Here is a 24,374-nt window from a genome sequence, read left to right on the forward strand (position 1 = left end):
ATCACATTTACAAGCACTATAGTTCAAAGATCTTAGTGAATGACTGACACCCACATCAGCTTGATCACTGACCTTCAGCTGCCTGGCAGGGCGGGGTTTATCCCCGGCAGAGGAAGACGATTGTGAAGAGCGTGAAGAGGAGTCTGATTTGGAGTCAGAATCTGATGAGGAGCCTGAATCTTGGGCCTCGGTTACAACCATTCTTTCTTTGTTAGCCGCCTGCTGTCTCTTCTCCCGCTCCTCCTCCAGCTGTCTTTTCTTTCTTCTCTCCTCCTCTTCGAGACGTTTCCTCTCCTTTTCCTTCTCTTCTTCCAAACGTTTCTTCTCTCTCTCCTCTTTCCTTCGTTCTTCCTCCTGCTCTTTCTGCCGTTCCCTCTCTCTCTTCTCCACCAGTCGCCTCTCTTCCTCCATCTCTTTGTTCTCTTGTTGCCTCTTCCTCTCCAATATCTGCAGTGGAGACTCACTGGGACCGGCGGCTCCGACAGAGATGACAGACCCGGCGCTGGACTGTGCTGTCTCTCCTGACATAGTCACAGCTGAGGCGGTCTCGCCTGCACGGAAAGCACCCTCTGATTCCATCTTGTGTACCAGCAGAGAAAGGGGCCCTGGCCTACGCTTCACAGGGGGCTCAGGACTGCTGGAGCGAGAGCTGGATTCAGAATCTTGCCTCTGCATGATGGAAGGCGGGACAGCCACCCTTGGACCACGTGAGGCTTCAGGGTCTTCTCCCTCCTGGTTGTCTGCGTCTGGAGGGCTCTGCTTAGGAGTGTCGGGGAGGGGGAACAGGTCCGGCGGTGGAGAGGGAGGAGGAGTGGGGTGGCGCAGCTGCATAGGGGTCGCGAGTACCTGTGGTGGTGGGATGTGCTGCGGAGGCTGAAGCTTGCGTTTGGATCTTGCAACTGCCGATGGGCCACCAGGGGGCATCTGCTGCGGCTGGGGAGGGACTCTGTTGCCTTTTCGTGCCCCACCAGGACCAGGCCCAGGCCCCCACTCCTCGTCATCCTCGCTCTCATCATCGCCGTCGCCATCTTCATCACTGTCCTCGTGGACACGACCTCCTGATAAGACGCCGGCAGATCGGCTGAGGTGGAGGACAGGATGGGCTGAGCCAGGCTCGCTGGGTGCGGTGCCCTCCTTCTCCTGGGCTCTGGACACGGCAGGGGGCAGCCCCTGGCGGTCAGGCTGGCCCAGGACACGCACTGACAGGGAGGCTACAGCACGAGGAGGAGAGGGGGCTGGTGGTTCCTTGTGACCTTGATGAAAGGTGGCTCGCTGCATCCTAGCTCCTGGAGCCTCAGCAGACTCTTGGCGGTGGGGGGTCGGACCAGGGCCAACATCAAGCCCATGTGCCATCATCCCATGACCCATCATAGATCCTACTCCTCCCCTCTCCTCTGTCCTGGTCACAGGGGGCTGGGAGGTTTTGGGACGATGCTGCTGGGCACAAAAAAATTGAGTCAGTCTTTGAGAAAACATTCTTCCCTCAAGATGACGACAAACATTCTGTTCATTCATTAGCTTGTTTTTTTGTTTTTTACCATTTCAATGTCCAAGCATGAAAAATGTATTGTTCAAGGACTATGAGGACCATAGAAACACAGTTCAAACACATGAACATTACAAAAAACATGTGTCATGTAATAAGAACCACCTTGGATTTTGTGCTTTAAGTAGAATATTAAAGGAGATCGAAATATCTGATCAGTGCATAGCAGCTGAAGTGTGTTTTATTCTGTGGGAGAAGTCCTTAGTTTTCCTCATTAGAGGATACTGACCTTGTCAGTGAGATAGGAAGAGCTCTCATTGTCCTCCGACTGGTCTTCATCCTCTTCCGGCACTGCTGGGCTTTCTGTTAGAGGAGGACATAAGGCGGGGGTTAAAAGTCAGCACCAATGTGAGGATTAAAGATCATGACACATAAACACACTGGTTCTTAAACCAGGGCAACTCGATTAAGAAGAGATATATCCATTTCTTTAAAAAAAAAAAAAAAGGTAAAGGTTGGTCTCTGAAATATAACTTTCCTGCGAGCTGACATTTTTGAAAACTTTAGTCTTTGTTCAATGTGAAGTATGCTGACAGAGGCTGGTTAATGTGTCAACATCTGTTGCATGTCACATGTGCATGATGACATTTTTTCTATACTCTTCCTGTAATGCCTGATTCCCAAACTTTTCAAGGTCCAGAAATAAGCAACAGTTATTTGATATTATAGAAACTTGGTGTAATATGTTAACACGTTAATGAGCATGTTCATAAAAAATTACATGACATTAAGTGAGTACAGATAGAGATACAGAGATAGGGAAAGTAGGAGAGAAAGACTTTTCAGTTTTTTCCTTTCATGTGGCAGACACTTTGGTTATTATCTGATTTGTGCTTGTGGTGTTTATGTGCGTGTTATACCATCAGCATCCTCCTCTTGCTGGGCCTCTCTCTCAAGTCTCTGTCGAAGGAGCTCCTGCTGCTTTGCCAGGTACTGTTTTATGAAGCTATTCTGGCTCATCTCCTCCCCTATCTACAACACAGAACAGTACACAAAAAAAAACCACGATATAAAATCCATGTACTGTAAAATCCACAAAACCAAAAAGAAGCAACTCTGAACAGTGAAACAAGACAGGAGTCGTGCTTCTCTACGGAGCTCAAAATGACCAGACATATGTTGTCAAAAGATATGTGAAAAATGACGCCAAATGAAGCCATCTCCTCTTACCTGAGAGTTGGGCTGCAGCCCACTGTGAGAGGAGGACGACTTCTGCAGGTTTTCCAGCATCAGGGCCTGCAGGGAACAAGGAATGGGATTTATTTTAATCAATAAATGACATCACATCATATCTGACTAAGGCCGTAGAACAACTGCAATTCAGATACTGGAATTTTACTTTAAATTTGTTTTGTTTACTTTATTGGCTACTTCAATGACTGACTTGATTGTAAAACATACGTATCTGTTAAACAATCAATATGGCTTCTCACATTTTGGAAACATCCTCTGTATTTTTTTTATCTGAGAATTTAGGGCTTTATTATTTTAATTATCAATTAATCTATCAAATATTTTCTCAATTAATTGTTCAGTAAGAAATGTGAAAAATGCCCATGACCAAATATCTGGTTTTGTCCGATAAACAGCCCAAAACCCAAAGACATTCAGTTTGCTATCACATAAGACAAAAAAAGTAGGAAATTGTTACAACTGAGAAGCTGACCTCAGGTAATGTTTCAGATACATGCCTACAAAATATCTTAGACTTATTCAATCATCAAAATGTTTGCCCATTAATTTTCTGTCAATCTACATTTGAAAAAAAAACGTCGTACTTAGGCTATTTAAGTAGTTAAGACGCATCACAATATCACTAGTTCTTTACCAGCTATGGACCTTCGTTGCATGTTACTTGTCTGTTTACTATCTATTATCATTAAATGCAATTAACACGTGATAAAAATGGCTATCTGTAGTATTTTTTATACTATAAAAAGTCCAAAAAAGAAATAACGACAGGATTGTATTCCGGGAAGTGTGCAGAGGGCTTTGAGACAGTGTTTACACCTTAACTTTTTGAAATAAAATATACAGACAATACAAGTGAACAGTTAACTGAGTAAATAAAAGGATAAAATAGAATCTGTAGGCTTTATTTTGAGTGTCTACTCAAATGTTAGACCCATGATCTCAGTTTATCTAAAACCCTAGCTACGGCTCTGACACCCACGATTGTTTATGAGCTGAAGGTCTCTTCCAAAACAACAATAATAACACCAAAAAACCGACAACTTTTACACTAAATTGCATAAGTCGTAAATTACACGTTGGGGAAGCCATTAAAATTGTGTTTACGTTACGAGGCGCGCCCCCGTCACCCCAACACACACACACACACACACACACATAGTGAGCGCGTTCACGGTCATGTACTGTACACTATGTGCGGCTGTTCGCTCGCTTACACTCAGCTTAGGCCTCGACTTGACAGGTGCACAGTTCAACTGTGTGCAACACGGTGCACCAACTAGTTACGAATCAAGTGTGAACTCGGTCGTTAGGCGGTTTCGTTGCACTGTCAACTACAAATAACCGAAAACAGAAACTGTTGTTTATGCGTAATAACGTGTGCCAGGCGGTTTATGTATTCCCGCTTCCCGAGCCCACACACACACACACACACCGTTACAACGGCCTCTAATGTTAACCGCCCCCCCTCCACCCCCCGCCTCCTGTTAAACTTAGCCAGACTCGACACAGGCGTCCGTAACAATGCGCGAAAACTTACCCCTTTTAGTCGCTTTATCAGTGTGTTTTTCTGCCCGCTTTTCGGGAGGTTTCTTTGCTCCAGAGCGGTCTTCAAGTCCGCGACTCGGAGCGATTGTAGAGGTTTTCCATCAAGCGTAATATCTTCGTCCGCCATTTTGCTCCCTTCGCTTGTGTAAACTCCAACGAGCGTCGCTACGGCTGCTGCTCGGCGTCACAACTCGGGAGTTTCCGGAAACGCTCGGGCTAGTCCGAAGTACAATGACAGTTCTGACAGTTCTTAACAGTAATGTGACAATTTAGACGCTACTCGCACACGTTTGTCAAACTTTATTCAAAAATTTAAAAGGATTTTTCCCACCTATCGTGTATTAATTCTTACTTTTACTAGTCTGTGGATTATATATATATCCCGGCAAGATAAACACATACTGCAATCAATAATCCAGACACATTTGCATAATTGTAAAAGATGTATTTGTGCATTCTCAACAGGAATACAAGACAGACATCAAATGTAGTGTTTAAAAGTAAAGAGAGAGATGTAGGTCTGTAGGAGAAAAGTCAAAAAGATTCACTTCCCAGCAAATATGGATAACTGACTCAAATGAGTTCATAGTGTAGAAAACTGTAGTACAAAAGAAAACACAGCCATATATATAACCTGTAACTTAATACATTTCTTCCCAAAAAAAACAAACAAACACATTTTTGTTCCTTATAAATCACCTAGTAAAAATCTCCCCCGGTGAAGGATGTGTTTATGTAACATTTAAGCAAATTAAAGCTATGAAAACTGGAAAGCAGAGAAAACATTAAAAAATATTGACAATAATAAATATATAGCTAAAGGTTATTTGCGATCGTGTCTCTTCACATGTACAACAATATAGAGCCTGTTTCAGCAGGCGTGTATTCATTAATACTTCAAACCCCCACAAGGTGACACTGCAGCAGAGAAAATGGGACAGCAAGGAGGTATTCCTCAAAGCATGATTTAAAAAAATGTGAAAATGATTATGCTATACCCAGATGATACTGATTTGCATCTTTAAAAAATTGATAAAAGTTGAGTATTAGGTTAAGTAATATGATTGATGACACAGAAGATAGATTCTAACAAAAATATCAGTATCCAACTTTGTCAAGCACCACTAGATTTGTAGTGTAAAATGTAAAAAAAAACAGCATGTTTTTAGTGTACTATACGTTCCTCTCAAGCTTCACGCTGAGCAGGTTTCCACTGTGTTTTAGCAAAGAATAACATATTTCATCTCCAAAATGACAGTAGGCAGATATAAATATAACGGTTTGAGATGGAAAACAGGTGTTAGATAAAACAAAACAAAAAAAAAAAGACATGTCGTTTCACTTCACAGCTGCAAACAGAAATATGCCAACATATGTTAGCCCGAAATGAAGCATGACATGACGTGTTGTAGCATGTTGTACCACGTTGTAGTGTTCTGTTGCACTTAAAATGCTAGATTTTCTTCAAAAAAGGTGAGCTGTGCTTCATTCCAGTTTACACTAAGGCTGGGTGATATGGTTAAGATCAATATCAGTTTATAACTTGATAAGGCAAATGTATGCAAATCATGTAAAATAACCAAATTGATGTTGAGGACAGTGAACTATGTTTCACACAGGAAAAAAAAATCATCTTCAAACGTGTAAAACAAACATTTCAATAACTATTTGTTTTCTTGTAATTATATTTTCAGTTGACAGAATTGAATAAACAATGACACCATGATCACGCCACCATGAGCCAACTCCACTGAAGGCCTGTATCAATAATACCGTCTTACATATTTAACACCCAGCCTTAGTTTCTACCAGCCCACCTCGCAGCTTTGAAACTGTCAAACCAGATGTGAGTAACCGCTGTCGACAGGGATGCGCAACTTATGGGAAATGAACATGAAAAGCAAATATAGTCAAAGAAGCGTGAGCATGCAGATCATAACATAACATGTGGAGACAGGTGAACTTGGTCGACAGGTTTCTTATCCTTAGCCAGGCTAACGTGCGACTGTGGGAAAGAATAGGATTAGGCAACTATCGTTATTCACCGTCTGTCCCTGCATTTATCCTCAGATATTATCTCTGCCTGTCACATCGGACAAAGCTTTTTTTCTTCATGATAGGTTTAAGACTCTGTAAACTGAAGAATGTACTGGAGATGTTTCCTGTAATCCTCATTTGAGTGGATTCCAAACTGTACTGCAGGTAATCTTTACTCTCTAGCAGAAATGTGTACTACACAAACACAACACATACTTGCACAGATTAAGGATGGAAGTTGGGCAAACTTCCTACTCCACTCCCTATTCCATTTCTCCCATATTAAGCCCAAAAAACACTCAAGCAGCTGCTTCAACAGCCTCAGAATGAAAATCACAAAAGGCCTTTCAGGTATCACAGTAAAAAGTAGGCCAGAACCAGGATGTAAGGCTTCCTTCTGTGCTATTTTTGGAATAGGGGGGATGGCTAAATAAATAGAGCAGGGAAGGAAAAATGGCTATCATGTGAGGGAAAAGAAAATATGGCAAACACAATAAAGCAAAGCTCCCAAGATAAGCAGTCCGCACGGACAATCAAAGCCACAAAGAGGCTCCAAATATTCAATAAGTTAACACTCAAAAAAAGGTAAGTGTGCCTGGCATCAAAGCACAGAGGTCAGTATATAAACAAAAAGGCAAACCAACACACACTTGAAGGACAGAACCGACAGTCAAAACCCAGCTTTGTCACAGCTGCAGCGAGGCTAAAACACTTGTTCCAGGATTCACCTTCGCTTGCTTCAATCCCATACAAAGGAAAAGGTAATGAAAGAGTGTAACAACAAATAAGGCATTTCAAAGAGAGAAAATATGTAGTGTCAACAAGGTTTTTTTACGCAAATGATATGAAATATCATGAAGATATTCCTGCCAGACGCTGCAGCAGACTGGAGAAACCAGCTGCTTGCTGGGAGAGCTCAGCGACGCGGTCTACCATCTCCTGGGTGGCAGATACCGACGGGTAGTTTTGAGCAGCACCCTTTGTTGCCACGACAACTGATTTCAAGGCTTGGCAGAGTCGTCCCCCTGAGGTTGTGATCTGAAGGAAGAAACAAGAATACAATTATTACATTATTTTAAACTTTCCTCAAATGTATGACCTGTCTGTAATTGTTATTTTAGCAAAGTCTGCTTCTGGATAGCTACACTGAAATCAGACACAATCTGTGGTCTTCCTCTCATTCAATTCAATATTTTCTCTCTACATACAAGTTACAACTGCCAAGGAAAAAGAAGGTTTTCTCTACAGACCTTGGCTCGGAGGTCAGCAGAGCTGAGAAGGCGGGAGAGCGTGTCCCCGATGAACACCAGTTTGTGGGCCGTCACGATGAGACTCTTTCCTCTGGCGACGAAGATACGTGGCGGTTGGTTCCCCTGCACGCTGCTGAAGAGCACGTCGATGGCGTCTGCCAGGCAGGAGAGGTGAGCGAGGCTCTGAGAGGAGTAGAAGGACAGCAGCTCCGAGTCCTCCAGGGAGAGGGACACCGGCAGAGGAGGGGATGGGGTCAACTGTACATGGAAAGATGAAATTAGTCAGGGAAAAGTCACGCTACAGAGTCAAATATGCCACTAGCATAAAATGTATTATTATCTTTGAGAGATGGGAAAGATAAGTGGGCTTGTGTTAAGAGGTTTCAGCATGGACTCTCCGACAGAGCTGGAAAAATCTAATAATTGACCATGAATGAGAAACACTCTCAGATATCTACGCTGCAACCACAGAGGCTTGAGTCAGTCAATAAAAAGGCATAAATTGCTCTTTTACAACCATTTATCATGAATATTAGGGCTTCTTATCTAAATGTTAACACACCAGAAGATTTATGAACTTCTCTGATTGATGCACGGAACGACAAAGTAACTTTGACAAAAATCATGTTTTAAACAAGTAGGTTTTTGCTACAAAACAAGACGAAAAGAAACAAAAAAGATGAAAAAACTAAAAGTCAGAAACAAACAACTGTTGAAAGAATGACTATGCTTTTCTGTCACTGTTTGTCCTGCAGTCTCCCGTCTATGTGAAGCAAGATTGTCAAGATTTACAAGTGACCTCTTGTTGGTCAACTATGGCAGAACAAAGGAATTGAGCAAGGAGCAGAAAAAAAATGCAGATCAAGTGATAAAAAAAAAAAAACATGATCTCAGTCTTCAAGTAACCGGAGACACGACAGACTTACCAAATAACATAAGACAATATATGATTATCTTGATTATGTGTATTTTCAAATGTCTCCAAATGTAGGTCTTGATGTTGGATCCTCAGATAACAAATGAAAGCTTTAACATAATAAACGTAATTCTCTCAATCTCCACACAGAGATGAGTGACATGAAGTCTGGAGGTGTTGGGTAAACATTGCGAGTATGGACGAAAGAAGGATTTAAACTATATCAGGGGCCAAAGGAGCTGCTGCAAGCTCCAATAATGAGTCACACTGCTCATTAGTAAACAGGGCGCACTGTGAACACAGAGTGAATCAATGGCTTATCTGTGTAGACTTGCTGTGTGCGTTTCTGTACTACAAAAACTTGCAAAGAATGACAGACTGTGAACTGTAGAGGCAAAAAAGGCTCATGAATGTTAAATGTTTAAATACAGATGACGAAGACTGACCCTTGGCTCTGCAGTGATAGTGTGTGTTTGTCCGTTCTGAGTCAGGGCATCAGGAGGCGGCTCAGGTTTCCCCTGATGTGGTAAGGCGAAAACAGGCATGTTAACAGACACGTTCGCAGTCAAACCATCAACATAAAGCTACATGTGTGTAAATGACATGTATGAATAGTTACCAGAAAAGCTACAGATGTGTTTAAGCACAAAGAAAAGACAACAATAAATGAATTTTATTATGAAAACTGACCTGCAGCTTGACGTATCCAACGCTGTCTCCAGTAGGTACTGGAGCTGGGATGGGAGTCAGGCCGATCCCTGCGTACTCATTGCTGGGGTCTTCTTCTCCATCACTGGGTCCCACCGTGAGGGTCACAGTGGATGGAGTGGGAGGCAGGGGGAAGGCTGGCTGAGGCGTTGGGGGCAAGGGCCTCTCCTGAATCCAGCTGCCTTTACGGGAGCCCATTCCCCCTCCAGATGACTTCCCATCAGGGAGTGCAGGCAACGGCCTGCGTGACAGGGATTCTTGGGAAGGCAGGCGGGGTCGACCCTGAGCCTGCAAGAGGAGGGCACTTTCCTCAAGGGATCGCTGGACCAGTGTTAAGAGTCCTTCAGATGGAGGAGCATTGCCGATAGCGGATAAAGCCGGTAGAAGGTCTGACAGGCGAGCCCAGGCCTGCTGAAGAGGCGGTGGAGGATCCCCAGAGTGACTGGCTTTCCAAGTGGACAGGATTTCCGCCAGCGAGGTGGCCAGGTCCCGTGACGACAGAGTGGACGCCGAGCAGGAGGCTGTGCTCAACACTGCGTGGACAAGGTTGGACAGCGAGGCTCTCCACTGCACGTCGCCAGAACCGTTACTCGAAATGGAGAGACGGCGAGTAGAGGTGGAGGAGGACGAGGATGAGTGAGGGAGGACTTCGGCGGTCAGAGCAGGCATGTCATATATGCCGCAGTCTGTCTCAGAAGAGTCCCGATGATGATCTCCACCGCTGACCCGTTTCTCAGTACCTGGGACACAAAAGGCGTCTTCACCGGAGAGGCTGGTGGTGGACTCGCCCGGGCCCAGAGGCACACCTGGAAGTGTAGGGACACTGTAGACATCGTCATCGACTTCGTCAGGCACCGAGCCGCTGTGCTGGACATCTGATGTGGACACATTCAGAGCGATGGTAGGGACATCATAGACCTGCAGGAAAAATAAAGAGTGTTGCTTAATGATCTGAAATACTTTTGTGTGGAGTGAGGATTATTTCAATGGGATTATTTAATTCACAGTATGGGGTTTCTGTGTCAGTGGTGGAACAATGTTGCAACTTCATCCACAATACTGCAGATACTGCAGTGAGTTTAGAAGAGTTTTGACTACATGTGCTAGATGCATTTGACCCTATTCACATCCATGTGTAAAAGCAATGAATCCACACTGCGAATATGAGTAATTGCAGGCTAAAGGAAAAAATAATCCAACAGCTGGCAGACATAGTCAAGTAGCATTAAAGGGAGACCACTGGGGGCAGGGTAATGGTGGTGGTGGTGGTGGTGTTATGGCCTTGGCATGGCCCTGACAGATGGGTGTGACTGGGAGAAAATAGCAGTAGCATTTGGACTGGATAGACAGGCTCCCTCAGCAGACAGAGACAGGTGTGGCCTCGCCTTGGAGGGGGGCAGGGAGACAGACTAATAGTGGAATGTGGGAAAAAATGGTGACAGGGTATTTGATAGTCATCTTTTCCTGGTGAATCCTTCACTTGCACAGACATGATTACAACACACCAGTTTGTCACAGTATATTACAACTTTACATTAGCGTTTTATTGACTGAAAATAAAAAAAGAGTGTAATTATACACTCAACACAGCATTCAATAGCGTAATGGCTGCACGTTGACTCCAAGCCAAATATTTTTTTCAGACAGACATTTCAATCCCAACTGAAATGATTCACAACGAAATAAAAACATGATGAAGTGCTGCCTACTGTACGAAAACATATAGACACTGTCATTTTAAAGTTTAAAAAGTTTTAAAGTAATTTAAAGTTTAAAGCTGAGATTAGAGATTAAAGGGGAGATTAAAGAGGACTAGATAAACCTGAAAGGGTATTCACTTCTAGAAGACATCAATAAGTCTATCTGTAATTCAGCAGGGAATGCAAAGAGAAGAGTTATCCGTACCTCTGTCTCTGAGTCAGCCTGTGGTGGGACACTTCGTGGGGTGTCATAGATGCTATCATCACCACCAAGGGCAGTTGGTACTGGACGTTGCCACCTGCCACTGGGAGGAGTATCATACACCTGCCAAGACAACAAAAAACACAAAACCAAGTTATGATTGCAGATAAGGATATTTAATATATAACATTATAATCCCCACAATAGCTCATGCAAACTTTCAAAGCTAACCAAGTGCTGACTATTGTCAATGTGCAAACCAGGAACCACAAAGGATCCCTACAGCCCAGCACCATTTGAAAATGAAGAGATGTCCAAGATTTGTGTCAACATTATGGGAAATATTTTAGTTATTTGCAAATTTATATAAACCTAAACCTAAACATGTGTATATTTTCCAAACCTGCTAATACATAAGTATTCTCTTGTTCTTGGATAAGACTCCATTGGGTAGACGAAATTTTCGGAGCATTTAGGCTTACGTATAAATCAGTAAAAATCAGCATTAACATGGACACAAAACTCAGCAGAACAACTGTTATTGGACAGAATCAACAGTGTTGAGTGCAACCATCACGTACCTGGTCATCCACAGGATCTGAGTAATCTTGATTTTCTCCCTTCTTGTTCTGCATATTGTTGCTTTTCTCCAGGCCATTATTCATCTTTTCCTCCTTGCTCTGTGCAGGTCCCCTCTGTTTGTCCTCCTCTTGCTTCAGGCTTGCAGAAGTGGGTTGAACAGTGGCTTTGGGGACAGAATTAGATTCAGCTGACGAGGGTGCTGATTGTTGTGCATCTTTCCTTGTGACTCCCCTTACTGGAGGTGCTGGTGGAGGAGGTTTGCGGGCAAAATTTGGTGATCCGGGAACCCTGACCTGCCCAGCTCTAACCAGCAAAGGGGACCCCCGGTGACAGGCTAGACCGGGTTTGCCTCTGGAAACAGCAGGGTTGGGTGACACTCCTTTGAGCAGAGGTCTGGGAGATGCTTGGGCAGGGGATAATTGAGATGGATGCTGATGGGCTAAAACTGTGGCTGAAGTCCTTTGAAGGCTTGCCCCCACAGGGGTGGGTATTTGATACATCCCAGGCGAGTCTTGGCCCACTTTGGGGTGGGAGGCACCGGGGGTTCCACCAACTACCGAGGGACCATTAGAGCAGACAGCAGCAGCCACAACTCCTCCTGTTGGGGTTTGGTAAACTTCGTCACCTGCAAGTGGTGTACCTTTTGGCACCAAGTAACAGTCGTCTGAGGGTCCTGTTGTGAGTGTTTCTCTAGGGACAAGATATGTATTTTCCTCTGACTCATCAGCCGCCCTGGGTACTCCGCTGGGGGAGAGGTACACAGACTCTGAAGCCATGAGTGCTCCTGGCTGCCTGGCATGCTGAATTGCTGAAGGTACAGGACTTACTGGAGTCTGATAAAGTGTTCCTGTCATTTCTGTGCCCCGTCCTCTTAGAGAGGGTGAACGTGGACGCCCCACAACCCCAATATCCCAATCAGGTCTGGGCCGGGTGCCAGAGCTGGAGTGAGAGCGTGGACGCCCACCCTCAACTCTGCGGAGCTCCCCGGGCCTTGAGGCAGCTCCAACTCCTCGTCCCTCACCGACACCTGGTGGGGAACGATACACTCCATCTATGTCCTCCGCACTACTGCTGACAGCAGTCCGGGCCAGTGGGGAACCTGGCGACAGGTAGACAGAGTCCTCACTGGGCCCACGACTGGGGTCTGTGCCTGGGGGTGGGGCAGTCTGAAGGAGACGAAGTCGGTTGGCGGGGGCAATGCCCTGTCTGCCGTGTAGGGAGCAGAGCCACCAGCCGGGCCCCCCATTCTGCTCCTGCTCAAGAACCATCAGGATGTCACCCTTTCGGAAAGCCAGCTCCTCCGGGCTCTCGGCCGTGTTGTCAAACAGTGCCTTTGCCAATACCGTCTGAGGAGGAGACAAGAGTCGAAATCACTAACACGGACACAACCATTCAATAATTCACACACATGCCAAATGGCCATGTGAAAGTAGGTTTTAATCGACAGCCTAAATCCCCACAAGCGAGCGTCTCACATCTGCACAAACAAACAAGTACATTGAGACGGCGATGCAAAACCAAGCGTATAAAAAGCTTGATTGTTTGGACTGTTGAATAGAGTGAATAGGAGTGAATAGGGAAGATCTCGTAAAATGAACGTGTGAGAGACAAGAGGGTCAGGAAGAGGATGGATGAGTAAGTAAAAAAAAAAAAAAAGATGAAAAATGTAAAATCTAATATAAATATTAACTCAGAATTCACAGCTGTGTCAGCAATCATAAGGCAGAGAGAAAAAGGGGCACAGTCAGCGAGGATCAATGATCAAATGGACACAAGGGCTTAATGGTAATGAGCAGGATGAGAGGGAGGGGGGGAGGGGATGAGAGGCACATCTGTCCCTTGGTGTTTAGGGTTTAATTGCCCATCCAGAGCCAGAGAGTCAGGCCCCTTTTCATTTTCTAAACCAACCCCCTGGGGACAGCTAGGCTTCATTGAGCCATGTGGGACCCCCTTAGAACAGTAATGGAGTCAGTGAAGACCCAAATAAAATATATCGATAGGGTGAAATCATATATAAAACATGCTCTGTGAGTTATATTTTTTTAGTTTCAAGTTAGTTCTGATCAAATTAGTCCATCATCATGATAAAAACACAAGAATATGAGCACATACGTACAAACAAAAGAGACAAATACTGTACTCACGGAGACAGACATTGTTGCTAAGATCACAGTTATGTCTCAGAGAAACTATAACTCAAGTGTCCTGGTCAGTCGGGGTCATCCATCTAGATCAGCTGCGGCTCTCACGGATGTGTTGGTCCGGGGAGAGACTCGGTGCCGAGGCACAGCTGGGTCTGAGCAGGACACATCTTTAAAATCTGGACGCCTCCGCCTTCATACGGATCCTGCGATACATGTAGAAAAGCTTTTTATTTCTCGTTTATAACACACCAAGGCGATTTTAGCAACGCTGGGTAACCTAAACTCACACGCTACGAGACACATGTGAAATCAAAGGTAGGCAGTCAGCGGCAACACCTGTCTGTCTATCTTTCCTTTCCACGCCCAGTAATGTTTAATACAGCCCGATTCAGTGAAAGCTAACGTTAGCTTAGCGTCGTAAATAAATATGCAGCGTGTAGTCGCAATCACAGATACAACCTCTAGTTGAGCATGCAACCACTATCCGGGTTAAATTACAATTAATGTGACCTGTAGCCAGCTAGGATAACGTAAGCTACGTTGTCGCGGCCTAGCTACTAACGGTAGCAATGTTAACGTTGGTTATCTTCATCCCATTACGTGCACTTCAAAACAACAAAGACAGCGCTACGTAAAACCGCTAAAGCCGACTTGTTTACCAGCCAAAGTTAGCACCCGAAGTCGTAATTATAAAATCACTACCTTGCCTCTTTCTTTTTGCCGATAAACTTCGCATCGGCGTACAGTCTGTGATACGTAAATCACTTCTTTTCAGGCGTGAAAATCGGTGGCCATCGGCGTTCAATCATCTTCGGCGATGACAACAACGTTATCTCCGCCTCCTTAGACGTTGACGTAGCTCGCTGATCTAACAGCGTAACATGAGCGTCAACTGAAGGCTTTAGACCGATCCAGTACGTGTGAGATCACGTGGCTAGCCGCAGCGCAGAATACACCGCCTGTTCTGATTGGCTCTTCTTCTTCTTCTTCTTTCTGTTTACTGGGTGATCGCAAACAGCTTTAACGTGCATACCACCACCTGCTGGATATAAACTACAATTTCCACTGACTAAACTGCTATAAATTCTCTATTATTTTTCAGGTTCCTGGCTCTGGGTTAGCAAGTTTTCACCCCAAGACTCCAGCAACACAGAAAAATCTCCTTCCTGCATCTACAATTATGTCAATTGTCTCAGATTTTCACCAGCAGTGCAGTTAATTGCCATTGCCAAAAAGCCCAAAAACTTCACCTGATCCTTACAAAAGCAAAACTCCAGCATGCTTCCTCACTGATTTGTCCTCCTTAGCTGTTTGACTCACATCATAACATTTCTTACCTACTGACCCTGATTTTTTTCTGCCTCCTTGTCTGATTGGTTCGTTGTTACGGGTTGCGTTTAGGGACGTCCGAAAATATCTGTTAATCAAAAAAACAAAGCTGTAAATAGAAAGAAAAATCAAAACGTTCTCCGCATTACCATCCCTATCGAGCCGTATTGCAATATTTCTAATTCCTAAAACAACAGGCGTGGTTATTTTTGACGGACTTGGTTGTGCAATTTACGTAAACAGCAACTGTTGACTGCTGTGGGGTTTTATTTTGACAGCGGGACTTTTACCCGGAAAAAAACAGACTGTAGTTGACACATGAGTCGTCGGTAGTCAAAGGTCTTGGAAATAACTTTGAGAGTGTCTTTTTTCAGTTTCTCCAATTGTACAACTATATGTTCAGTTTTGCATGACCTGCAGGGTGAGATAATGCTCTCATATTATATGTTTCTAATATATTTATTGTTAATTATACAATGTAGCTCACTGCGCTAAAGCATTAAGTAGAACTGAGTCTACCTTTTTAAATAGAAATACTTCATCATAGCTGCTATTTCACAATGGATCAATAACTGTATTCAAAGTATCGATTGTTCCTAACTTCACTTTAGTCACTTTGCATGTAACCCGTGCACAGCAGCTGTCAGATGACCTTTACCCTAGTTCCCTATTGTTTTCATTAAACCTGTGATCTCTCTCTGTCCACAGGTGATGTTGAGGAGTGTTGTCAGGTGCCTTGGGACCAATTCTGTAGCTGGATGTAGAAGTATGTCTCAAAGCAGTCTTGCCGGAAAGGTAGCCATAGTCACAGCCTCGACAGATGGGTAAGAACCATATTACTGACTGCTGCAATTTTGCTCTGACAAATGAGCCATTTATACACAATAGACTATAAAAGGCTTGCAATGTTTGGATGAACATTGACTGACACATAGTCTACACCACTTATGATTTGATACTTTTTTTCATACCTGAATCTCAAACACTTGTCATTTAAAACAGTCCTAATACAGCCATGATGATGATAATAACTGATATCAGTTTAAAGGAAAGGTTCACAGTTTTTCAAGTCTGTCTTAAAACAACAGTCAGGTGCCTAAATGAACACTGAAATAGGTTTTTTTCTTACTGTAATCATTCCTACTGTTCATACTGGCCCAGGAAGAATGATTAGACTGAGGAAAACCTGTTTCTATGTTCATATGGGCACCTGGCAGGACTTTAAAAATTGTGAACTTGTCCTTCAATCCCATACTTTCTCCTGTTCAGAATCGGTCTGGCTGCAGCTCAGGCTCTGGGTAAGAGAGGAGCTCACGTGGTGGTGAGCAGCCGGCGGCAGGCCAATGTGGACAAGGCGGTGGCACTGCTGCAGAGCCAGAACATCCAAGTGACTGGGACCACCTGTAACGTTGGCAAGGGAGAGGACAGGGAAAAACTGGTTCAAATGGTGAGTCCCATCAGCATCAAAGGCATTTAAGGAGTCTCCAAATAAAAGAAAAGATACAAAAGATAGTTGATACCAAAAATAACTGTTTTATTAGTTGTTTTTTATTTTATCAAACAAGTTAGATGGTCCTCAGGCAACTGAATCAACCAGTTTCGTGCCCTATGGCTTAAAAAAACAATGACTAAAAGGTTGTTAGTGATTCTTTTTACTTAAATAGTCTCATTCTGTTCGGTATAGACTCTGGATCAGTGTGGGGGCATCGATATTCTGGTGTCTAACGCAGCAGTCAACCCTTTCTTTGGAAACATCATGGACTCCACAGAGGATGTCTGGGACAAGGTGACCATGTTAAAACAAATTCTGCAAAGTCTGATAAATCAGAAGGTTTTTTTTTTAACTATTGAAAACGTTGAATTAATGTTTTTACTTGTACATTTCTTTCTAGATTCTGTCCGTAAATGTAAAATCAGCCTTCCTCATGACCAAGCTGGTGGTGCCTCATATAGAGAAGAGGGGGTGAGTGGCAAAATAACTGATACGACACACGATACAATACTATGGGATTGGCAAGATCCAAATGACAATAAAGTTTATTATATGATGTTTCTTGATTTTTCTTCTAGAGGAGGAAATATAGTGTTTGTGTCATCTGTGGCTGGGTACCAACCAATGCAGGTCAGTGAGAGTATAAACAGATTGATTTAAAAAGTGTTTGTATTAACAAAATATGTGGTAGATCAGTTAAATTTAATATTTTACTCATAGGAATGATGTATGTGGGTATAACAGCAACATTGTCAAGCATTGCTAGTGCCTTCTAGTTATGTTTAACACCATTGCACCCTATTTTTGTCAGTAAACATCTCTGAGTTCATTTTCTTGCGTTAGACGGTGACTTATTGAAGAAATCTGCATTATAAGGACGTTTTCCTCTTGTAATTAAGCAGATGTTTCTTAAACTTCTCTGCTTTTTTTCTACACTGTGTTGGTTTCTGCAGGCCTTGGGTCCTTACAGTGTGAGTAAGACGGCCCTGCTGGGTTTGACCCGGGCCCTGGCCCCTGAGTTGGCTCACAGTAACATCAGAGTCAACTGTGTGGCCCCTGGAGTTATCAAGACCCGCTTCAGCTCTGCGGTGAGGTGACACACAAACGCTATGAATTTTGCAGGGAAGGTTTTGTTGTGTTCTGTCATTTATTTCCACTTGAGTCATGTTTTCTCTGTAAATATACTCTTGATTAACATTGTTGTCTTTATAATACACTTTGTTCTGTCTCAGTTATGGCAAAATGAAGATGTTATGGACGAACTCAAAAAGCAGCTCAGCATTAAAAGGTACAGTTCACATTCATATCTCAACAATTTGTCATTAATATACCAAAATACCAAGTTTAAATGTTAATATTTATAATTTATGAATACAATAATGTTTCAAACTTGTCTTCCCCTTCAGGATTGGAGAACCACAGGAGATTGGGGGAGTGATTGCTTTCCTGTGCACTGAGGAGGCCTCATACATCACTGGAGAGACCATCACAGTGACCGGAGGGATGGGCGGTCGACTCTGAACCTCAAGTGGCAACAAAACTAAATTACACTTAATTGTGTTCTTGTGTAGATAAACTCTTTGATCGTAGTTTGACTACTTCCACAGTTTCACTGAAGTGGAGTCATGATGTTGAAAGATGTTTAGACAGTTAAGAAACCATAATACATCCGATTTAAGCCAGGATACTGAGATGTAAAGCCCTTTTTGAAGATTCTGGGTTGCTGTTCAAGTTCTCCTGGGTAATGATTATAATATTGAGTGTATGCCTGTGTAAAGATTTCTAATCACGCTATGAACATTTATATAAAAATGACATTGGAGCTGGAAGGATTACTCTCTGATATCTGTCTGTGTGATAAGCGTTTTGTACTTTTTGCCACTATCTGGGTGTCAAAACAGAGGTTTACATAGTAAAAACAACTTTATTAACTAAAGCATATAATACATTTCAGGTTTAAAATATTTATAAGTTTGATCATAAACCAGATATTGTCTGGACTTTATGTACAAGAAAACAGTTAAAAGTCACAATTTAAAGTAACAGTTTTGTTTGCATGATAATGCTTATAATAAGGGACGATGCCATTTCAGGGTTTTCCATGATAACAAAGAAATTATTTAAATTAAAATTAATGTTCAAATTCCTTTGTTACAATGAAAAACATAAAGACAAAGATAACTAATGAAAATACTTCATAAAAAACATTTTTTGGCTTTCAGTTGATGTAGCTGGCAGAGAAAACCAGCTTGGCGACGGTCAAAGTCCTCTGGCGTTGGTTTCTCAACAACCGAAACTGGCAGTGAAAAACCGTGTCATCATCTGTGTTTACTGCGAGGAGATAACTCTCGCCGTGTCATCCCGGGTTTCCAGAACTCCCTCAGTGTCGGTATATACGTGCCGTGCTTGGTTTTGTAGTAGCGCTTCATAAACAGCTGAGGGAGACAAAGTCTGTTAATAAACGCTGAGGAGAGCACAAAGTTATCGATATTTAAATGTTGTACTGATAAATAAATATATTGTCTGATGCCCAGACTTGATTTAAATATTAGCAAGACTGTAATGAGAGAAATATTTATTCTACAGAACTTTTGCAAAATTTCAAGAGTAAAAAAAATGTATCAATTTTCAAAAACTTTTAAGGCATGTACCCTTAAAATGGACACGTTTTTAAGGATTTTCACTGCCCATAGTAACCTCATGTTTGAAGGATACGTACCCTGCCTTTGAAGTTCTTTGTCGCCTCATCTTCAGAATCAGCGACGTAGTCTTCGCTATCACCCGGAGGGGCCGACGTCTCTATACATAAAGGGAAACACAGTCGTTAAAAGTGAAATAACTGCAGCTGATTATTCAATGTTGAGTTATTAAAAGTTCCCCTGCCTGCTATTTAACTCCCATTTGTCTATTCACCTGTGTGACTCCGCTGGTGGGAGGAAGAGCTGCTTAGACTCGGTAATACAGGATGATTTCTGTCAAGTAGAGATGATAATATAATTAAACCATTAAAGTCATAGTCTCAATAGGTGGTAAATGGTGAATGTAAAAAAAAGAGGTGAATCTTTTAACTAAGCACATCTGCTTTGCTAGGGAACCTTATAATGAGTCTAAAGACAACAAGGAAACACTAAAATGCAGCTAAATGATGATGATAGAATACATCACTTATACTATGTCACATGTAGACAGAAAAAACAAATGAAACAAGGAGAATTGAACTACATCAGTTGCATTTATTGTATAAAACAGTATGTATTGGATCAATCAATGTGTCATAGCAGGTTTAACTTAAAATATATGGCCATAAAATCCGTGGAACTGCAGTGATCTCTTATATGTTTCAAAACCAAAACACACATTTAAATTAAGATTTAAGATACAAGAATCCGATGAAGAGATGAGGAAAAGCTAATTGACAAAATGCTAATACATATCATGCCTCTTACTCTTTATCATCCAAGCCAGGAAAATCTGAGTCAAGCTTTTGAGGTTGGTTGCTTTTACGTGCGGGGGCTTTGACGGGCGACTTCCTTCTCCGATGCTGCTGATGCACATATGAGGATTTTCCTCCTCTACCGCTCCCCTTAACGCCGGCGGAAGTCACTGGCAGTTTTTCGATAATAACTTTGGGCTGGCTGTTCAGACAAGAAACGACGATGGAGCGGAGGGACGGATCTTTAGGTAGCTGCAGTGTTCTGACACCCAGCTGCCTCATACGGGTTGCCAGGACTGCTTGGTTACGCTCCTCGTCTTTTCCGGTTTCCGCTCCGTCTTCTTCGCTCTCGTTTGGTCTCTGGGCTCTTCTACCCTGCCTCAGCCTGCTCGCTCCGTTCCTGCTCGGCCTCCTTTTCCTAGATTTAGTCATGCGTAACACTTCTTCCTCTTCTTCAGACTCGCTTTCTCTTTGGTCAGGTTGCTTGCGTTTCACTCCGTTGCTTCTTTTTAAGGTGTTCCTCTCCTCCTCCACCTGATCTTCACCTTCTTTCCCTCCATCATCTTTAGACTTTTGTTTCTGTTTAACCAAAGTGAATTTTAAGTTCTCCTTTGAGTAAAAGTGCCCATTTGTTGCTTCGTTTGAGCTGGCCGGCTCATCACCTCTCAGTGCCCGTTTACTGGCGGAGATCATACATGGTACATCTTCATTAGATATTAGTCCAAGAACAGGTGTGATAAATGGTGTTTTGCCTTTTGTCTGTAAGCTATCGGACTGATCTGCAGCAGACTTTCTGGGTCCTGTTGCTTGATTTGAAGCGACTCTTCCAGAGGGTGGCAGAGAAAGTGAAGCCAGGATGGAGTCTCCCATGTTTGGAGGGAGTGACGCTGTGAAAAGCAAACAACAGCATGTGGATCAAAGAAATTATTAGGAATCTAAACCAAAAGATCTTGCTGTCAAGGTGACCCTTGCAAGAAGCTGACAAGTTATCTCGTTGTACCTGCTGATTCTAGATGACCTAGACAGGTTTGATGCTGAAGCAAGATCTCTAAGAGCTGGGGTTGGGTGGCTGCCCGTGCACACTCCTCCAGGACAGGGGGGGCATCGCTGAGCCACGACACAGTCTAGAAACAAATGATTATATATTAAACTAACAACAATCATACACTGGGCAGAGTTGACTTTTTATAGAAGTACAGATACTGTTAAAGCAAGAATAAGCAGTAAAGATGAGGTGTAATTTGTGGCAAAACAAGGAAAGTTATTCTCAAACACGCTCATTACCTGAGCTAAGTTGGGAACAGGGAGCAACTGGTCCAGTCGAATTAGAAACTCCCACAGAAGCTTCTCCAATTCCTGGTCAAACGTGGGACCATAATCCACCGGAAACTCCTCCTGTCAGAAGGGAAAATAGGAACGGTTGTCCATTACAGACTTATATACATTAACTCTGAAATGATCAGATTATAGAGATCAATATGATTAGCTGTTGCTGCTGTGTGATTGTGATTGGAGGAGAAGGACTCACCTTGAAGAACTGTTCTTTCTCTGAAGGGTCTGTTAGCAGCATGTGAACCAATGCGTGGAAACGTTCGACTGTTTTAATAACTTTTACATCCTTCCTCTACGAGACAGAATAGCAAAAAAAATACAATTTGTAGCATAAAGACTTCAAGAACACTTGCTTTAACATAATCAATCATGCAATCCTTTGGAATGCACACGAAGATATAAAAGTCTGGGAGACATACATCCACATTGTGACATGACCATAACATGGTTTTGTCTGGGATTTTGTTTATTGTAAAGTCATAACACAACTTAAATGTTATCTTTTGTATTACAGCTGAGGTTCTGAACTTTTCTGAGCTTAATGTTTGAAGTGAAATGAGTGATAAATGTCTAACTGGTTAACCAAAATATCCACATTACTACTAAATTCACATCACAAGCCAGGTAACCCCCACTACTAGTTTAAATGAAGTATAAATACACCAATAGTCATGTCAAAAATATCCGTATCAAGGTCCTGATACTGTAATCATCTCCAATATTTACTCAGTGGTTGTAATGCTGCAATGTAATGTGCCATGGAGTGTAAAGCCTTCAGCCAAATAGTGCAAAATAATCAGTAATATCATCTGGTGGAGTCTTTGTTTGGGATAAGAGTCTAAAAAATGGTTGTAGGTGTGTTTACAGTGTGAAAAAAGGCAATTTAATTTGTTGTGCAATTCTAAACATTGAATCTTATTTACCACAGGAGGAGCTGAGGAGTGTGAAGGGACATTAGGTGCACGGATCCTTTCCAGGTGCTGCTCAATCACCTTAGCATCGGGTTGTGTACAGCACAGCTCCAAGATTAACTGAAAAGATGTCAGGCAGACAATACTGAAACACATAAGGTAATAATATATCTGTCAAAATGGAACAGAAGAGAGTAAAAGAGACTGGCATCGTGGGAGTGAGTCCCACATTAAAATCTGATTTCTCACCCGTGCTCTCAGTCCCAGTGCCAGCTTGCCCTGATGTCTGAAAGTAAGCAGCCCAGGGACAGTCTCACAGGCTGAGGTCACAAACTCCTCCACGACCCCATACTGCATCACATCCCTCTGCTTCATCACTTTCCAGATGGCTGCAGACACCAGACGCACAGGCGGGGCCAAGAGCTGAAGTGCAGCAAAGGGAAGGCTGGCATCTGTGAAGGAGACAACAAAATAGACACAAACTAATTAGGAAACAGTGGCTACAAATTCAACTGAATCACGCAGGATTAAATATTTTGCTGCTCTGCTTTCAATTTGTTGTAGTTTTCAGACATGTTGCACCTCTCTGGCCACAACCCAATCAGTGATGTCAGTGCAGAGGCTTTTCATCGGCTGTCTGATCTATCCAGCTGGACACCTCTTTCTGTCTGCTGGGGTAATTATGTGCCATGACAGTCACACCTGTCACAACCTGACGTTAAATCACCACTTAAAGTGTGTTGACTAACATACGACAAAGACATGGTGACAGCTTGTACACACACACGTATTTGCTGTTAACACTCACCACTTTCCTTCGGCTTCCTGGAGGCCATTCTGAGTCAACCGTTGTCACTTAGGATGGTTAATTCGTTAAACTACTAACGTTAGCTTAGCAACCTTTACAGATTGCTGCCTGAGTGAGCAACACAGCTGACACGGAGTTTAACAGTTTACCCAGGCGGAGTTGTTTTGGCAGAAACCGCTGAGATAATGTTTATTAACTTTAACGACGCCTGGAGTTGACGCTACCTGTCGTTACACATCAGCGCCGATGTTGTTTTCCCCCGCTAGAAAACCACAGCTAGCAAACACTTCTATCAAAACTTCTGCTTCTCATCCTCCCGCCTTCACTGGATTAATATCAACCGCTCAAATGTTCACACTGGCTGTGCCGAATTGGCGGTGCTTCGCGATTTAGAAGCATAAAAGACGCTCGTTTGAAGAACCCCGTCCACGCGCGCACTTCGACGTCTTAAAACAAGCGCACCCACTCGAGTTTCAAGGATGTGACGTAGCAGGTCTCAGTCGTCTGTTTGCTTCAGCTGTCAACAACAGTTTAACCGCTTTGCATACATGTGTTGTTATTGTTAAAAATAGCTAAAAGGAAAAGAAAATGTTACAGGAAATAAGACGGAATGGTGTGCGGAAGGTCGGAGCATGATAAGGAGCATATAAAGAGTAATCTACCAAGAAAAGCTGTTATTTGCCCAGAAAAGATGAAAAAAGATGAAGAAAGGACGGGTTCACCATTTTTCTGTCTTTTGTCTATAGTAAAACAACAGTCAGGTGCCCAAATTATCATTTTTCTAGTCATAATAATTCCTCCTGTTCATACTGATTATTAAAAGATCCCTTCATAATGCACATTCAATGTAAGTGATGGAGGACGAAATCCAAAGTCCTCCTGTGCAAAAAAGTGTATTTAAAAGTTTATTTGAAGCTAATATGAAGCTTCAGCCATCCAAATTAGTCAAATCAAGCAGATATCTTTCAATGTTACAGTCTCAGAGAGGGAATTATACACTAAAATGTGGTAGATATCCACTTTATATGACTAACTCAGACTGCTGAAGCCTCATATAAACTTTAAAATTTTTGTCCCCATCACTTACATTGAAAACACGTTTGAAGGCGATATTTTAATAGCCAGTATGAACAGGAGGAATGATTATAACAAGGAAAACCTCTTTCAGTGTTCATAAGGACACCTGATTGTTGTATTAAGATTTGAAAATCCTTGAAAAACTTATCCTTTAATATCCCCACAATG

At 42.8% G+C, this 24,374-nt stretch overlaps 4 protein-coding genes across 7 annotated transcripts in view; 1 reads left to right on the forward strand and 3 right to left on the reverse strand.

Moving 5' to 3' along the window:
• acin1b (apoptotic chromatin condensation inducer 1b) overlaps positions 1-4,447 on the reverse strand; it is a 23,793-nt gene extending 19,346 nt beyond the window's left edge. The window contains exons 1-5 of the mRNA XM_067580349.1: positions 4,278-4,447; positions 2,717-2,782; positions 2,407-2,518; positions 1,776-1,849; positions 73-1,434 (exon numbers count right to left, since the gene is read on the reverse strand). Of these exons, the coding sequence (XP_067436450.1) occupies positions 73-1,434; positions 1,776-1,849; positions 2,407-2,518; positions 2,717-2,782; positions 4,278-4,412 (1,749 nt within the window). The 5' untranslated portion in view covers positions 4,413-4,447. The remainder of the gene's footprint in view (positions 1-72; positions 1,435-1,775; positions 1,850-2,406; positions 2,519-2,716; positions 2,783-4,277) is intronic.
• Positions 4,448-4,715: 268 nt separating this feature from the next.
• Positions 4,716-15,291, reverse strand: efs (embryonal Fyn-associated substrate). 3 transcript variants are annotated; one of them, XM_067580352.1, is made up of 8 exons: positions 15,086-15,291; positions 13,825-14,027; positions 11,680-13,026; positions 11,102-11,221; positions 9,179-10,114; positions 8,935-9,006; positions 7,573-7,830; positions 4,716-7,360 (listed from the first exon to the last, which is right to left on the reverse strand). In XM_067580352.1, the coding sequence occupies exons 2-8, from the start codon at positions 13,834-13,836 to the stop codon at positions 7,175-7,177; spliced, it is 2,931 nt and encodes a 976-aa protein (XP_067436453.1). In that variant the 5' UTR covers positions 13,837-14,027; positions 15,086-15,291; the 3' UTR covers positions 4,716-7,174. The 3 variants fall into 3 exon arrangements, with proteins under 3 accessions (XP_067436453.1, XP_067436452.1, XP_067436451.1); XM_067580351.1 differs by having other exon boundaries at positions 15,075-15,291; XM_067580350.1 differs by lacking the exon at positions 15,086-15,291 and adding an exon at positions 14,527-14,715.
• A 137-nt stretch (positions 15,292-15,428) lies between these two features.
• dhrs4 (dehydrogenase/reductase (SDR family) member 4) lies at positions 15,429-18,474 on the forward strand. The gene is made up of 9 exons (XM_067580364.1): positions 15,429-15,574; positions 15,862-15,977; positions 16,423-16,600; positions 16,838-16,939; positions 17,046-17,116; positions 17,224-17,275; positions 17,599-17,733; positions 17,878-17,933; positions 18,052-18,474. The coding sequence occupies exons 1-9, from the start codon at positions 15,563-15,565 to the stop codon at positions 18,164-18,166; spliced, it is 837 nt and encodes a 278-aa protein (XP_067436465.1). The 5' UTR covers positions 15,429-15,562; the 3' UTR covers positions 18,167-18,474.
• A 119-nt stretch (positions 18,475-18,593) lies between these two features.
• On the reverse strand, positions 18,594-23,555 carry tinf2 (TERF1 (TRF1)-interacting nuclear factor 2). 2 transcript variants are annotated; one of them, XM_067580356.1, is made up of 10 exons: positions 23,130-23,555; positions 22,571-22,773; positions 22,334-22,441; positions 21,607-21,702; positions 21,363-21,473; positions 21,079-21,202; positions 20,092-20,965; positions 19,559-19,617; positions 19,365-19,444; positions 18,594-19,080 (listed from the first exon to the last, which is right to left on the reverse strand). In XM_067580356.1, the coding sequence occupies exons 1-10, from the start codon at positions 23,155-23,157 to the stop codon at positions 18,964-18,966; spliced, it is 1,800 nt and encodes a 599-aa protein (XP_067436457.1). In that variant the 5' UTR covers positions 23,158-23,555; the 3' UTR covers positions 18,594-18,963. The 2 variants fall into 2 exon arrangements, with proteins under 2 accessions (XP_067436457.1, XP_067436458.1); XM_067580357.1 differs by lacking the exon at positions 23,130-23,555 and adding an exon at positions 22,904-22,996.
• Between the last annotated feature and the right edge of the window lie 819 nt (positions 23,556-24,374).

This window comes from Thunnus thynnus, chromosome 22, assembly GCF_963924715.1.
Source record: "Thunnus thynnus chromosome 22, fThuThy2.1, whole genome shotgun sequence".
In the NCBI taxonomy this organism is placed as follows: Eukaryota; Metazoa; Chordata; class Actinopteri; order Scombriformes; family Scombridae; genus Thunnus; species Thunnus thynnus.

What these genes read in the sequence shown, in the direction of transcription:
- tinf2 (XM_067580356.1), bottom strand. Translation starts at nt 23,157, where the DNA reads ATGGCCTCCAGGAAGCCGAAGGAAAGTG. An exon ending in CTGTTCCCAACTTAGCTCAG is followed by an intron (nt 21,203 to 21,362) that starts GTAATGAGCGTG and finishes ATTTGTTTCTAG; the next exon opens with ACTGTGTCGTGGCTCAGCGA. An exon ending in CAAAGAACTTCAAAGGCAGG is followed by an intron (nt 19,081 to 19,364) that starts GTACGTATCCTT and finishes TGTCTCCCTCAG; the next exon opens with CTGTTTATGAAGCGCTACTA.
- efs (XM_067580352.1), bottom strand. An exon ending in CAGATCCTGTGGATGACCAG is followed by an intron (nt 11,222 to 11,679) that starts GTACGTGATGGT and finishes TTGTCTTGGCAG; the next exon opens with GTGTATGATACTCCTCCCAG. An exon ending in TTGGATACGTCAAGCTGCAG is followed by an intron (nt 9,007 to 9,178) that starts GTCAGTTTTCAT and finishes TTACCACATCAG; the next exon opens with GGGAAACCTGAGCCGCCTCC.
- dhrs4 (XM_067580364.1), top strand. An exon ending in GTCACAGCCTCGACAGATGG is followed by an intron (nt 15,978 to 16,422) that starts GTAAGAACCATA and finishes TCTCCTGTTCAG; the next exon opens with AATCGGTCTGGCTGCAGCTC. An exon ending in GGGAAAAACTGGTTCAAATG is followed by an intron (nt 16,601 to 16,837) that starts GTGAGTCCCATC and finishes TGTTCGGTATAG; the next exon opens with ACTCTGGATCAGTGTGGGGG.